Source organism: Chionomys nivalis, chromosome 10, assembly GCF_950005125.1.
Source record: "Chionomys nivalis chromosome 10, mChiNiv1.1, whole genome shotgun sequence".
Lineage (NCBI taxonomy): Eukaryota > Metazoa > Chordata > Mammalia > Rodentia > Cricetidae > Chionomys > Chionomys nivalis.
In genome coordinates this window covers 24,858,823-24,873,677 of record NC_080095.1, presented here as the reverse complement: position 1 = coordinate 24,873,677, position 14,855 = coordinate 24,858,823, and the positions used below count along the sequence as shown (strand labels likewise).

General features: G+C 48.0%; 1 protein-coding gene across 2 annotated transcripts in view; it reads right to left on the bottom strand.

The window, feature by feature from the left end:
- The window catches only part of Lgmn (legumain), a 33,106-nt gene that overhangs the window by 11,568 nt on the left and 6,683 nt on the right, over window positions 1–14,855 (bottom strand). For both annotated transcript variants that reach the window (XM_057783249.1, XM_057783250.1), the window contains exons 2-3: window positions 10,788–10,969; window positions 1,038–1,135 (exon numbers count right to left, since the gene is read on the bottom strand). In XM_057783249.1, coding sequence (XP_057639232.1) covers window positions 1,038–1,135; window positions 10,788–10,931 — 242 coding nt within the window. In that variant the 5' untranslated portion in view covers window positions 10,932–10,969. The remainder of the gene's footprint in view (window positions 1–1,037; window positions 1,136–10,787; window positions 10,970–14,855) is intronic.

Below are 14,855 nucleotides of genomic sequence, written 5' to 3'. Positions count from 1 at the left end.
CAGCTGTAACACAAAACGTGTCTCCCTTCAAAACACACCATTACAGGAACAAATAGCAGACAGCTCTGTTCTTGAAGACACTTTCTGTTGCCTGGATAGGCACCACCGCATGTGGTTTGGGCAGCTAGGGATCTCGGCTACCTGAACCCAAGTGCTCCTGGTGGGAGCAGAGAGGAAAGGAGATCTTCAGACCCAGGGGAGGAGCCGAAGGGCAGGTGTCCTGCCCCTGCGGGAATCGGAGCACCTTGGCATAAGAGCATACAAACAACACTGCTCTCAGAAAATGTACACGCCAGGTGGCACACACCTTTAATCCCAGCACTCGGGAGGCAGAGCAGGAGGATATCTGTGAGTTTGAGGCCAGCCTGGTCTACAAAGCGAGTTCCGGACAGTCAGACAGCCAGGGCTGTTACACAGAGAAACCCTGTCTCAAAAAAAACTAAACAAAAAACAGTCAAGCGGTGGTGGCACACACCTTTAATTCTAGCACTCGAAGGCAGATCTCTGTGAGTTCAAGGCCAGCCTGGTCTACATAGCTAGTACCTAGAAAGCAAGGGCTACACAGAGAAACCCTGTCTAGAAGAACCAAACGAATAGAACACAAAGCAAAGCTGAACACCCAGGCTCAGTTACCACAATCAAGAGGGACTCCACCCAAGAGCCCAAGAGCTGCTTAGCTCGGGGACATACCTGTCTTTTCTCAGTTCCCAAAACACTCGGGCAAGTGTGCAAGAAAACACAAGCCAGCAAGGAGCATGGCAGGAGACCCTGCACAGACTGGAACCTGTACAGGCGGGTGCCTAGCTCAGTGCAGAGATTAAGGACAGGCTCCCAACCTCAGGGTTCAGCGCTACAACCCTCTCCAAGTACCTCCTTTTGCACCCTAAAACATGCTGAGAGCTCAACACATGACATCCCTGTGACTTTTCGCCTGGGGCCACTCCCATTCCCACAGTGCGTCACTGTCCTAAGGAGCCCCATAAGCCTCAGTGTTTTCAAATTCCATTTCATGGCCAAGTTCAAAGCTCCCCACTTACTCCTCAGAGTTGGCAATGTCGTCATACATCATCACTATGATCTGCTCATCAGGAATCCCATTCCGGTGAATGATCTGGTAGGCGTGGCATGCGTCTGCCTGGAAGAAATAATTCCCTCGGCTTTTACACATCTCAGGGAATGAGGCCATCACGGGGTATCTCTATCTTGCAGAGGACTCCCTGTGACTCATTCCCTACTGGTCAAGGTTTAACATCATTATTTTTTTAAAACATTCATTTTCATTTTTAACTTCAACTTTAAACAATCCCCAATCTTATTACTCACAGTTACCTGATAGTAACTCTATGTTTAAGGTAGTACACACGGGCACAGGGGTGTAAATACACAGGTACAGGTGTGCACACACACAGGCACACGCTGTCACACCTACAGGTTAACAAGGGCCCTTGAAAGTCCTAAGCAACTTGTTTTCATATTTCAGACCACACGACAGTGCAAAAGCATAGATTCAGGTCTCAAAGACCTAGATGGACAAAGCAACATGTTCACAGCTTCTATTTCATCCAACAGTCACTGTTAAGGCAAGTGTGATGTCTCAAAGTCCAACTCAGAAGCCAGACTGGTGACACACGCCTGTAATCCCAGCTCTCTGGAAGTAGTCCAGGAGGAACAGGAGTTCAAGGCCAGTCTGGACTACACAGCAAGTAAGTTTGGGGCCTGCACGGGTTCCTGAGACTATCTCAAGTAGACAGAGGATAGAGAGGATAGATTAGATAGATAGATAGATAGATAGATAGATAGATAGATAGATAGATAGATAGATAGACAGACACACACACACACACACTCACATACATAGACAAAGGAGCACAGTTTGGGAAATGATGACGACAGTTAGGAACGTAGCTCAGTTGGCAGAGTGCTTGCCTAGTATGCCAAAAGCTCTATGTTTAAGTATACCACCACACAAACTGGGTGTAGTGGGCATACTTGCATTTGTAATACCACATTTTGGGGGAGGTAAAGGCAGGCAAGAAGATCAAAGTCATCCTTAGCTATGCAGTGACTTTGAAGTCAGCCTAGGCAATATGAGATCCTGTCTTATTATTATCATAATTTGAAACAAAAGAAGGCCATCAAGGAGAACAGAAGCCATCCCTGTAGGAATGCCTTGTTTCAGATGACGCACACTGCACTCTGTGCACAACAATTGAGATCAGGGATGAATCAGGTTGCCTAACTTTCCACTGACAATGTCATTCCAGGAACCTGCGCAAACACGGAGAGATGCTGTGGCCAGCATCAACATCCTTAGGCAGGCACTGCCGTATAGCCCGTCACTGCACACAGTACCCCATGCAGCACAGCAGGTGATGAAGGAAATAAAGCATCCACAATGCCCGGCTTCTGCCTGCAGATGTCCATTCAGATGGACCTGTGTGATGGCGAATACGTGTGTTTAGCATCCATTTGCTGTAACTGTAGGAACCATGTATGGGTCAAGCACTCAGGAGCTGATGGACAAGAGGACAGCTAAGTGTGAAACCTTCAATTTGCCTTGGACTGACTTCAGGACCCTGTCTCATTAGTCCTAAGGTGAGAAAGGTCTTACAGCTGGGGCACAGGAGGTCACAGAGAAAGAAGCCAAGATCTTGATGGCTCTTCATGCAAGAGCAACAGAGAAATTCCCAAAGAGAAAGCAAAGGGCTAAAATCTAGACAGAAACAAAACAAGTCATCAGTCACCACACACACAGTCATGTAGGATCTGAGAATGACATCACTTGGAGATTCTGCCCAGGATTCACACAAACCAAGGCAGCTATCATGTCTAAGCAGTCAATTTCTGTGACCAGAGTCACTTAAGCAGTCTGCCCTGGGACTGGAGAGATGGCTCAGCAGCTAAGAGCACCAGCTGATCTTCCAGAGGACCCAGGTTCAATTGCCAGCACCCACATGGCAGCTCACAACTGTAATTCATGTTCCAAGGGATCCGACACCCTCACACCAAAGTACATAAAATTAAGTTGTTGTTTTTTTTTTTTTAATAAAAAGTCTGTCCTTAGACAGGCATGGTGGTGCCCAGCACTCTGGAGGCAGAGACAGGTGGATTGCTCTGAGTTCAAGGCCAGCCTGGTCTACAGAGCGAGTTCCAGAAAGAAAAAGAGGGGGGAGGAAGGGAGGGAAGGAAGGAAAGAAATAGAAAGAGAGAGAGAGAGAGAGAGAGAGAGAGAGAGAGAGAGAGAGAGAGAGAGAAGAAAAATTTACATGGAATTGCACAAGACCTACAGTAGCCAAATAATTAGGAAAAAGAACAAAGGTGAAGGCCTTTCATATCCTGATTTCCAAGACACACTAAGAAAGGAAGGATCTCCAAAAATGGTGCTGGATCAGATGAGACAGCCACATGCAAAAGGAGGAACCGTGTCTCACACTGCACACGAGGCAGCCCAGAGTGGATCACGGCTAGAAGAACACTTAAGTGACACAAGAGACAATCTTTAGGACCTTGAGTGTCAATGACACAGATATGACACCAAAAGCAAGGTCCATAAAGAAAAGAATGAACAAATTAGAGCTCACAGAATTTAAAACTTAGTGCTTCAAAAACATCACTGAAGGAAGGGCTGGAGAGATGGCTCGGTCAGCGGGCCCGAGTTCACTTCCCAGCACCCATGTTGAGCAGCTTGTAACATCTGTAACTCTAGCTCCAGGGGAGCCTCTGGCTTCTGTGGGAACCTGTACTCACACGCACGTACTGACACACAGACACACACACATACAATTTAAAATATAAATAAGTCTTTTTTAAAGAAATGCTAGTGAAGGGGTAGAATGTTAATCAGTGGTAGAGCACTTGCCTAGCACACACAACTATGGATACCATGCCCTGCACTGAAAAAAAAAAAGCCATAAAGAAAACATTATGAGGACCTGAGAATAGAGAAGATCTGCAAAGCCTACGTTGAATAAGGCTTACATATAAAACACAAATAATGTCTGACCCTCAAGAGTTTGCAAAGGCTTGAAAAACAGCTTACCCAATAAAACAATGGCTCTAAGTCCACGAGAAAGAAGCTCAGCATCATTAGTCACAAGAGAAACACATGCCGTCACATCCCAGCCAGACAGGCAATAACAAGTACCCAGTGAGGACCAGGAGCTTTCAGATACACTCATGGGAGTGTACAATGCCAGTCACTGTAGGAAGCCTCTGCACAGTTAACAATATCTCTAGTTACCTTTGGTGTCCATCCAGGAGAAACAAAACACTCATCCTCATAAAGACCATACATACGTGAGCTCAGCAAATTGCTCATGGGAGTGAAATAAGAAGCAGGCCCAATGTCCATCACCTGACATGGACAAGCAAGCTGTCCATCATTTGGACACAGTGGAATGCTATGTCCCAACAAAAAGGATGGCAGTACCAACACTTGCGGCACTGTGTACTGTGCTCCGTGACATCATCTAAGGGAAAACAGAAGCCAAAGACTACCCTGCAGACTTCTGAATAGATAAAGTTCTAGTGGGGGTCTGGGGGTGTAGCTCAGCCAGTGGAGTGCTTGCCAAGCATTCAAGAGGCCCCAGGTTCAATCCCTACCACTGCATAACATTGACTGCAACAGGCACGCCTGTAACCCTGGTAACAGGATGATTAGAAGTTGAAGGTATCTTCAGCTATATAGTGAGTTCAAGGTCAGCCTGGGCTACACAAGATCCTATCTTTTATATAGGATCAGAAAGGGCAACTTATGCATGAGACAGAATGTAGATTATTAGTGTTTGCCTAGAACTACTCTAGGGGACCATATGGGGTACATGGGGTGATGGAATTGTTCTGGTGCTGGTTCATGGTAAGATTTGCACGACTCTGCAAATTACTAAAATAATGCGGAGTTGTGAGTCGGAAGTAGATAGGATGGCACAGAAACTATGCCTTGGTCAAGGTAGAGGCCTCGGGGTGAGTTCTGTGTTGGTGCACTTCAGGGCTACCTCGGGCCTCAGGACCATCCTGACAGGCAGCCACTCACTCCATTTATAAGTGGGATGAGATCAAGGTTTGAACCCAAGTATCTTGCTCCATGCCCCGCCTCCAACATTCAGTGATTTCCAAGTGAAGTTGGGGCTGGCTATATGCAGGGTCCTCAGAAGTACTCAGCTGCCTATACCTTAGGAAAATCAAAGGGTTCTGCACTGAGTTAACATGAACTAAAGCGGAGTTCAGTGAACTCAGATAATGTGGAAACAGCAGAAAAGCCACGGGAGGTGATGCTGGGCTGATCGTGACCTCATTACAGGGCTGATGGTGACCTCTGCAGTAAGTGGGTGATCGCTGTGACTCAGCTGATTTCAAAGCTGACACTGGGAGTTGGCCAGGCTCACTGAGGGATCCCGTGACCTCCCGATACTGAAGCCTCTCACAAAGTCACATGTACCGTGGGCACCACCCATCACCACCAGCAGTAAGCACCCGTAAGCACAGTAAGACAGAGCGCTCGGAGTGAATGCTAAATACAGCTGGCGTGTGCTATATTCCCCCTCATGAGAAAAGGCTCTCTGACCATGCATGCTTGCTGGGCAGGCGCTTATGAGCTCCTCCCCTCCTGACTCACATCCTGCCTTCCTGGCTTCTTGCATCCCAGCGCAGTGGTGGGGAGGTGCCAAGCTGGGGTTCTGCAGTGCCTGTCCCAGCCTCCCACCAAGTTCAAAGGAAGAGGCTGAGATGTAAAGTGAGCTGATATCCTTTGTTCCCGACATACAGCGGGGACCCCAAACTCTCCCGTCTTCATCAGTGTTGGGCCCAGCAGCCCCCTATCCCAGCCCTTCCCAGTGCTTCCAAACTGTCTCCCTGCACGCCGTCTTCAAAGGATGCTTTGTTCCAGGAACAAGCAGCTGACCGTTGCACCAATGAGGACTAACTTCCAAGACATCAGCCTAAGTGAATAGTTTGTCTAGAGGACAAACTGTACGGCTGGCAGTCTGCTCCCTGCCACTTCCCCTCCCCAACTCCTGCTACCTGGCTCCTGTCCCCACCAGTGTCCCTTTTGCCTGTCTGCACTGCAAACACTCAAATTATTTACTGCCTGGCCCTTCCTGGAAGGGTCTCCTGACTGGTCCTGAGCCAGACAGCCGTAATGTTGCGCTGGGTATGATTACAGTGAAGGGGCTAAACAGGTTCACAGGGTTCAGGGTGCCACACCCCTGAGGGGATAACCCAACTTCTCTATCAAAACAGTTGTATTAGCCAGGCATGGTGGCACACACCTTTAATCCCAAGTGGATTTTGTGAGTTTGAGACCAGCCTAGTCTACATAGTGAGTTCCAGACAGCCAGGGCTACATACAGAGATCCTGTGTCCAAGAAAAAGAAATGTTTATTAGAGTCTCACTATGTAACCCCAGCTAGCCTGGAATCACTATGTAGACTAGGCTAGCCTCAAACTCATAGAGATCCATCCACCTGACTCTGCCTCCCGAGCACTGAGATTAAAGGCGTGCACCACCCACTACAGTCTCCATCAAATCTTAGCTGCCTGGTCCTGTCAAAATGAAGAAAATGAGGCTTTGTAAGTTGTCCTTCTAATACAGCTCCCACTCTCCCCACATCCCTATCCCAGTCTCTTCACTGTGCACCATTCTTGCATAATCCCGTCAGGAACGTCTCTGAGTCAGACCCAGAAATTCCCTTTCCTTCTCCAGGAACTGATGCTAACACAAGCGTGTGACATGTGATGCAACTATTGCCGGCCAGGGAGGGCAAAGTCCCCCACCGACTCCCAGGAGAAGGCTTATCACTTGCGAGAGAGCCAGATGGACAATGGGCACAGGTGGCCTCTTTTTCCTCTACAGAGTTTTTGTTTGGAGGTGACACCTGGAACGGCTGCAACCATTTTATTACAAGGAGCACTTATCTGGAAAATAGAATTGTGTCAAATGGATCTTGAGTTTAGGTGGCCAGACGAGGGCTCTCCACGCTTGCCATGTAAAACACTCAGGGGGTTCTTGGAACCTAACAGGCTGGCTCTTCCCTCACTGTGGTTTTGTGTTGCCAGAGTTCACATGGAATACTCCAGAGGCTTCCTGTTTGCCCTCAGTTCTAGAGGCTAAACACAGAGTGACCAACCAGTGTCTCAAGACCAGCCCCCACTGCTCCCATTCCTGTTTGGAAAACAGAAATCCAGTTTGATCTGAAAAAGACCAGGCAGAAATAACCACCATAGTGCATATCAGAACCATTGGCAAAGATGTGAGACACGGTGTGAAACCAAAGCAAGAGCTGGGAAGGGGCCTCCTGTCGATCCTGCGGAACCTCAAGCCTCTGTAAACACATCAGTTAAAACCTGCACGGGAATAAGGGAGAGTTCCTGGCTGATTGAACCTCCAGTGCTGGGTCCCACGCAGTCCACCAGGCACGGAGGCACCCACACAGCCTCAGCTCCATCCTTCCTAGGTGGAGACAGACTCACAGCTCCAGCTACATCTGGACCCTTTCTTCCTTTCCTCCTAACTCAATATTTCATATTCTTCCAGGGAAACCAGCAGCTCTCCCTTTTAAAGAACATGTTTCTGGGAGCAGCTGGGCATGGTGGCTTCTGACTGCAATCCCACACTCAGGAGGCCGAAGCAGGAAGATTGCTTTGAAGCCAAGGCTAGCCTGGACAACAGTGTGAGACCCTGTCTTGAAGAGAATTCCATAAAGTAGGAGGGTGGCCCTGAGTTAGAACCAGCTATGGCTAAGGTGCTGAAAATGTTTAACAGATGTGTCCCTGAGTTGGTTGTATAAACACCAAGCAGCTGCTGAAGCAGCAGGCTTGCTGCTTGCGGTCTGTGCTTAACTTATATTTGCCCTCAAAGGGAAAGGAATCGGCGATGATAACAACCATTAATCAGGCCAAATTTCCTTTCTGGCCAGCACACATAGGCCATTCAAGATGAGTCAGAACTTCACCTAAGCCAAACTCCTTGATGACTTACAGACAAACCCCAGACACACACAGGGACACAACTCCGTCTGTGCCAACCACCCAACAGCCAGCCACTGTTGGGAGGCAAGTCTAAACTTAGACACGTGGGACTCACATACAGACTGGATTTCAATGATTTAGCTTCAAGAAAAGACATAGGGGCCAGCAAACTGGCTCTACTAACAAAAGTACTTGCTGCCAAGTCTGACAACCTGAGCTCGATCCCCAGGACCCACATGGTAGAAAGGGAGAGTCAACACCTCTGTCCTCTGTCCTCCATGCACATGCCATAGTATGCTTGTGCCCACACATATACACACATTCACACACACACACACACACACACAAATAAATCTGAGGAAAACTTCTTTAAAGAACATAGTCTAGCTGGGCGGTGGTGGCGCACGCCTTTAATCCCAGCACTTGGGAGGCAGAGGCAGGCGGATCTCTGTGAGTTCGAGACTAGCCTGGTCTACAGAGCTAGTTCCAGGACAGGCTCCAAAACCACAGAGAAACCCTGTCTAGAAAAAACCAAAAAAAAAAAAAAAAAAAAAAAAAAAAAGGAACATAGTCTATCAACAGTATATTAATTACATGGTGAGTTGATATTCATTTGGATATCTGGTTTAAATAAGATGTCAAAATTAATTCCCTATATACATTTGTGTATAGAGGTGTGTGTGTATGTGTGTGTGTGTGTGAATGTGGAGGCAAATGAACAAATCTGGGGTATTGCTTCTCAGGTGCTGTGGTCTGAATGAGAATGGCCCCCATATTTGTATGCTTCGTCCGTAGTTGGTGAAATGCTTGGAAGGGTTCGGAAGTGAGGCCTTGTTGGAGGAAGTGTGTCACTGGGGTGTAGCAGGCACAGTGTCTCTCCACCTGCTACATCCAGACCATCTTCCCTGCCACAATGATGGACTAGCCCTCTAAAACTGTACACACGCCCCTTGTTAAATACTTTCTTTTATAAGCGTTGCCTTGATCTCGGACGGGTGCTACTCTATTTTTATTTGTGCGTGTACATGTCTGCATGTTTGTATGTACATGCATGTGCAGTTTCCCAAGGAGTCCAGTGGAGTTGCAGGAGGCTGTGATGTGGAAGCCAAGTCCTCTAGGAGCAGTGAGTGCTACTATCCACTGGGCTACCTCTCCAGGCTACCCCCCAAACAATACAGACCCCGTTTTTGAGACACGGTCTCTCATTGGTCTGGAGTAGACGAGGCTGGCTAAGTCCCGGGGTCCACATAGCTCTACCTCCTTATATCGAATTGGGAGTACGAGCGTACCCCAAAATTCCACGGTTTTGTTTTTAAGTGCATTCTAGGGGTTGAACTCAGGTCCGAGTGCTATCATGGCAAGCATTTTACTGAACAGACTATCTCCTCAGCCCTTCCTCCATATTTCAAGCTTTGTCAAATGCGGCTGCTAGTTTTTCCATGACTCATGCAGCTCGTACTGGAGCAGGTGGCTCTCAAGCCAGCTGGCTGGTTCTGTATCCTGCCCAACCCCCCACCTCGGAGCCCCGCCTGCCAGCTGCACCACACTGGGCAAACTGCCGGCCACCTCCATTCAAGTGTTGTGGATAAAGGGGAATACGAGCAGGCTGGGTTCCACACAGCCCCACCAGGAGGATTAATGGACCTCAGAATGCTCACAACATGATCCTGTGGCAATCTATGCATCTTGCAAGAAAAGTCTAAATCCACTTTTTTGTTTTGCTTTTGTTTGTCAAGACAGTTTCTCTATATAGCCCTGACGGTCCTGGAACTAGCTCTGCTCTGTAGACTAGGGTTGGCTTCAAACACAGAGATCTGCCTGCCTCTGCCTCCAAGTGCTGGGACTAAAAGCATGTGGTACCACACCCGACTATATAAACCTTTTTAAAAAGACAGCATAACCAGTCACATAGAAGACTGCCTTTAAAATATAGTGCGGTACTTTCTAGTTCACTACCAGTGCAGTCCTGGCCACTTTCTAATTGGGGAACAGTCTCACTACCCCCAATTCTTTGAGCATCATTCCCCAGTCTCTGCTCGGCCCAGCCTTTGCTGTCCCTGCAGACTTTCTTAGTCTGAAGAGCCATTTAATGGACTCATTAGCTGTGTGGTCTTTGTGACCGGCTTCTTTTAGCGTGTGTTTACAGTTCATCCATATTGAAGCACACGTATTTACTCTGCCCCTTCTGTGGCCTGACCATGTTCCTACTCACATGTTCCTACTGGCTGATATAAGTAAGGCTGATACTAGTGCAAGATTTTACACAGACATTTTTTTGTTCCTTTAGGGCCCACATCTTGGGGTGGGATCTCTGGATGTGGGGTAACTGTTTCTTCACCCTCTCTCCCAGACTGCCAAGCTGCTTTCCCAAGGTCACCCCTTCTTCCCGGCAGGAGGCTGACTGTTAACTGTTCTTAGTTCTCACTTCCACAGGAAACACCAGGAGAGATAAGGTAAGGACAGACACTCGGAGGACTGTGTTCCCAGAGCTTCAGCCCTGCTTGCCTTCCATGGGGCCTCAGTTAGGTCATCTCCCCTCTTTAACCTTCAGTGTCCTTTCTGTAAATGAAGGTGTTAGCCCAAGGGCTCTCACCTGGCAATCTTGCCCCCAGGATATGTGGTGACGGTAACAGGCAGGCAAGTGATGCCGCCATCACCTCAGACACAGTACAGACCCAAAAAGTGAGTAACACCTGGTTCTGAAGGCCACTGCTGAGGGAGGCAAGGAAATCCTGCATCAGACTAAGGCAAAATTGTCTTCCAAAATGACCACACCACTTTGGGGAGGCAAAGTCAGTGATAAAGAAATTTCAGTTTCTTACCTGGTGCCGGTAATTATACCAGCCATTGGAGCCCGCCACAATCACCACCCAGTGCTTGCCGCCATCCTCGGGATCATCCACACCCACGGGAAGAGCACCCGCTCCCAGCACCAGGCTGAGAAGCACGGCCGCGGTCCAGATCATTCTGCACCCTTCTGCACCCCAGTATCAGCTACCGAAGGCTAGAAAGGAAAATGCAGAGCTGGTTATAAAGGGAGGAGGACTTCCGGAGATAACATCACAGCAACTGAGTCAGAGGGCAAACTGCTTAGAGGAATGTGCTGAGGTAACAATGAAGACGGAAGGAGAAACCCTTGGAGCTGCGGTCACTCACTGGTGGTGGGCAAAGGGCAGACCAGTCAGGTGTGCCGCAACCAACCAATTACCCAGAAAGCACTTAGGCCAACTTCTCAAGTTCCTATCACCACCCAGAATGCAGCAGATGACATTCCAGCAATCCCGTGCTGGTGATAAGTCCACAGCACACTCTCAACTGTTTGTGCAAGAACACACAGGACCTCGTGGCGCATAGGAAAATCTGCAGAGCTACATAAAATGGGACGGGAGTTTCTTTTCCTGGGTGGTGGGTGGAAGAGGGCAATCTCTTAAACTGCCTCTTTTATTATAAAAACTGTTTATTACTTGCCAAATGTATTTATATTTTTTATTTATTCATGGGGGTGGGGCAAGTACTGCCGTGTTATGGAGGCCAGAGGACAACTTTGGGAAGTCAGGTCTCTCCTTCCACTCTGCATCCCAGGGAATGAACTCCAGTCAGCTGGCTTGGCAGCAAGCGTCTCTACCAACTGAACCATCTCACCAGCTCCAATGTAGATTACTTATAAAGTTTGAAAATTCAGTACAATGACCAATAGTGTGAACTCGAGTTTTACAGGAAAGAAGCACAGGGGAGGGGGGGTAAAGAAGGCTGCACCTGTGTTAAAGATTCTACAAGACCAAAGGACTGGGCTTCAAGATGATGGAGTTAAAATGTTGCAGACTGGAGCCAAATTACCTTGGGCTTCTCCTAGCCCTTTGAAAGACATCCATTGTCCTTCCTCCCCTGTGTCTAAACTAACATCCTTGTAACTATCAAAACGTTTCAATGTAGGCTACTAGATTCCAACAGTTCAAAAGCCATGAATGTCCTCAGTTAGCATCTAGTCACTCCAGAAGTGACTCCTTTGCCCCCACCACGACATGTGGTAAATACCTTGATTAATGACTTTCTTTGTTTTGTCCCTAATGAAAACCACATACAACCACTTCTACATGGTATTTGTGTTCCCTGGGCCATGGTCATTCATCTTTAGCTTCAGAATAAACTCTGTATCCCCTCTGAGGTGAGAGCTATGTTTTTGTGTCAACGCTAGTGACAATGGTGATGGACAGTTTAAGTGTGAAACATCTGGATAAGGTATAGTCCAACTTTCATCCTGTCTTGTCTGACACTCAACAAGTACATGTGTCTGTGCACCAGGTGGTGCAAACATTTTCATGAGTTTTACCAAAGGGGAGGTTAAGAGCATGGACCAATCATGCAGAGGAACGGAGCTCAGTTCCTGGCATCCATGTTGGGTGGCTCACAACTGCCCTTAGCTCCAGTTCCAGGAGTCTGACACTCTCTGCCAAGCTCCACCGGCAACTACACTCATGAGCACATACACACACACACACACACATACATGCATATACATAATTAATAATAAAAACAAGTACTGCTTTTTAAAAAAAAAAAGGAACGAAGGGAAAGAGAGCAGAAGAGGGTCTGAAGTGGCACAGCCAATGTCTCTGGAGAGTTATTCTTTGGCCAAAGACCTTGGTGTTCTAGATTCCTGTCCCATTAGTTTCTGCCCCAGAGTTCTGCATCTCAAGACTTTATGCCAAGGAATTACCCAGCCTATATTATACTTTGATGCCAAAACTTGTTTTGTTTTAAAACAAATGTCTTGATGTGTTTCCCAGGCTGGTCTTCAACACCTGGGAAACAATCCTCCTGCCTCAGCTTCCAGAAAAGCTGGAACTACAGGCATGTCCCACCACACATGCTAATGCCAAAACTTTAAAGACCCTTCTAACACACGAGGTGTATAATAAGGCCATAGGCTGACCACCACCCATTGTGACATTAGCTTCTCCCTGTGTCCTGACTGTGTGTATTCTGAAATGGCACGCCCAAGCCTGTAACCCTGTGATAAGAGGTATGAGGTCTCAGCAGAAAGGAGCCTGTGGGGCAGGCTCTGCCTTGCTTCCGCCCTCAAGAAAACACACAGCATCGGTCTATCTCTAAGCTAAAGAAGCTCATCCTCTGACCTAACCCTCCCAATATCATATCAGAGAAGAGACAAAGAAGAGAGGAGAGGAAGGAGGCCCTGTGTCTGCAGAGAGAGGGGAAGGAAGCCAGGGTACCTGGGGCAGAGCCTCTAGTGAGGCCACATCAGGCACCAGTCCACAGGAGGGTCTCACTAGGTACAGACTGTGACCATGAAGGACCTGCATTTCTAAAGCACTCCTGGGTACACGGATGCAGCCAGCCTTGGATTACACTTGGATGCAGAGACGTCAGGCACGAGCCCCACAGGCTCCCATCGTCCTGGGCCCTAAGCTCAGCATCCCGGCACTTGGGACTGGAACACTTGGTCACCACAAATCTACCAAATATAAACACCAGATCCTGAGTCTGTAAGCCTCGAGGAGTGCAAATTAAGGTTCCTCTTTTCCCTACCTCCTTCTCTTCTACCTCCCCCACACCTTAGCATTCCAAGCCTCCTTAGCAACTCAAGTTCCGAGATTACAGCACGCACCACCACGCCCTGCTTAAATTCCCACTTCTTTCACCACACTACAGCGTTCACCGAGAAGTAAGTCTACGAAATGCTCCCAGGTTTACTGTTTGGTCACTGGGGTGTGGTAGAATGGGGACTATGGATCGTAACACACAGGGTTAGAGAGCTGCTGAGGTGGTTTCAACGCAGGGACCTGTTGATCTGTTACTGTTAACCCTGATTAGGGCCATCGCGAGGCGTATTTGGACTAAGGACAAGCAAGAGGACACCAAAGAGCAGAAGCTCCTGTCCCCAGAGCTCTGCAGAGCCCCACCGGAAGGTCCACGTGAGCACCAGCAGCACTGCCTCACCCTGGACTTATCTGGCTTCACTTCAGCTGCCCGGAAGCTTTCCCCAAGGCCCAGTCAGCAATGCTTCTCTGTAAAAGGTCAGACAGTAAATATTTTTGATTTTGCAAGCCAGACCATCTCCAACATAATCAATCATGTGATCCAACCAGTATTTCATAAAAGCAACCATAGACAATATGGGAAGGAATGAATACGGCTGTTTGAATAAAACTTTATTTAAAAGAAAAAAGGTAGCAAGTTTGACCTATGGGCCAGTTTGCTGACTTTGCCCTCAAAGAAACAGAATGGGCTCCTTTGGCCCCAAGGACAGTCTGAATGGCTATTATAATCTCCCATCAAAATCACCAAACTGGTCACTGGTTTATATCAGACTCTGCTGAGTTTGGTTCGTGTGACTTAGTCCCAAAGATGGACTCATTCCATGGGTGGCATTGATATGTGATTTTTTTTTTTCTCCTCGTATTTAGGAGGAAAAGAAATCAAATCCACATGACTTTCAATGTCCAAAGTCTCCAGATCCACAAATTTAACCAAGCTTGGATCAAAATCGGGCGGGGGGCGGGGGGGGGGGGCAATCTACCATTCATGCATGAGGATCTAAGTTTGAATCAAGAGAATCCACTCAAAGTTGGGTGTAGCCGCGGTCACCTGTAGCCCCTGCACTCCTACAGTGAGACTGGAGGCAGAAACAGGAGAACCCTCAGAAGCTCATGGGTCAGACGGCCTGGCGTATACAGCAGTGAACCACAGAGATTCTGTCTTACTCAAACGGGAAGGCGGCAAGGATCAACACCAGAAGTTGCCCCCGTGGCCTCCACAGGCACCTGCAGCTTGCACACACCTGCACTGGCACACACGAATGTGTGTACACACACATACAAATAAACACATCACATACATCCGGTATATATATGTACGCATATGGGGGCTGC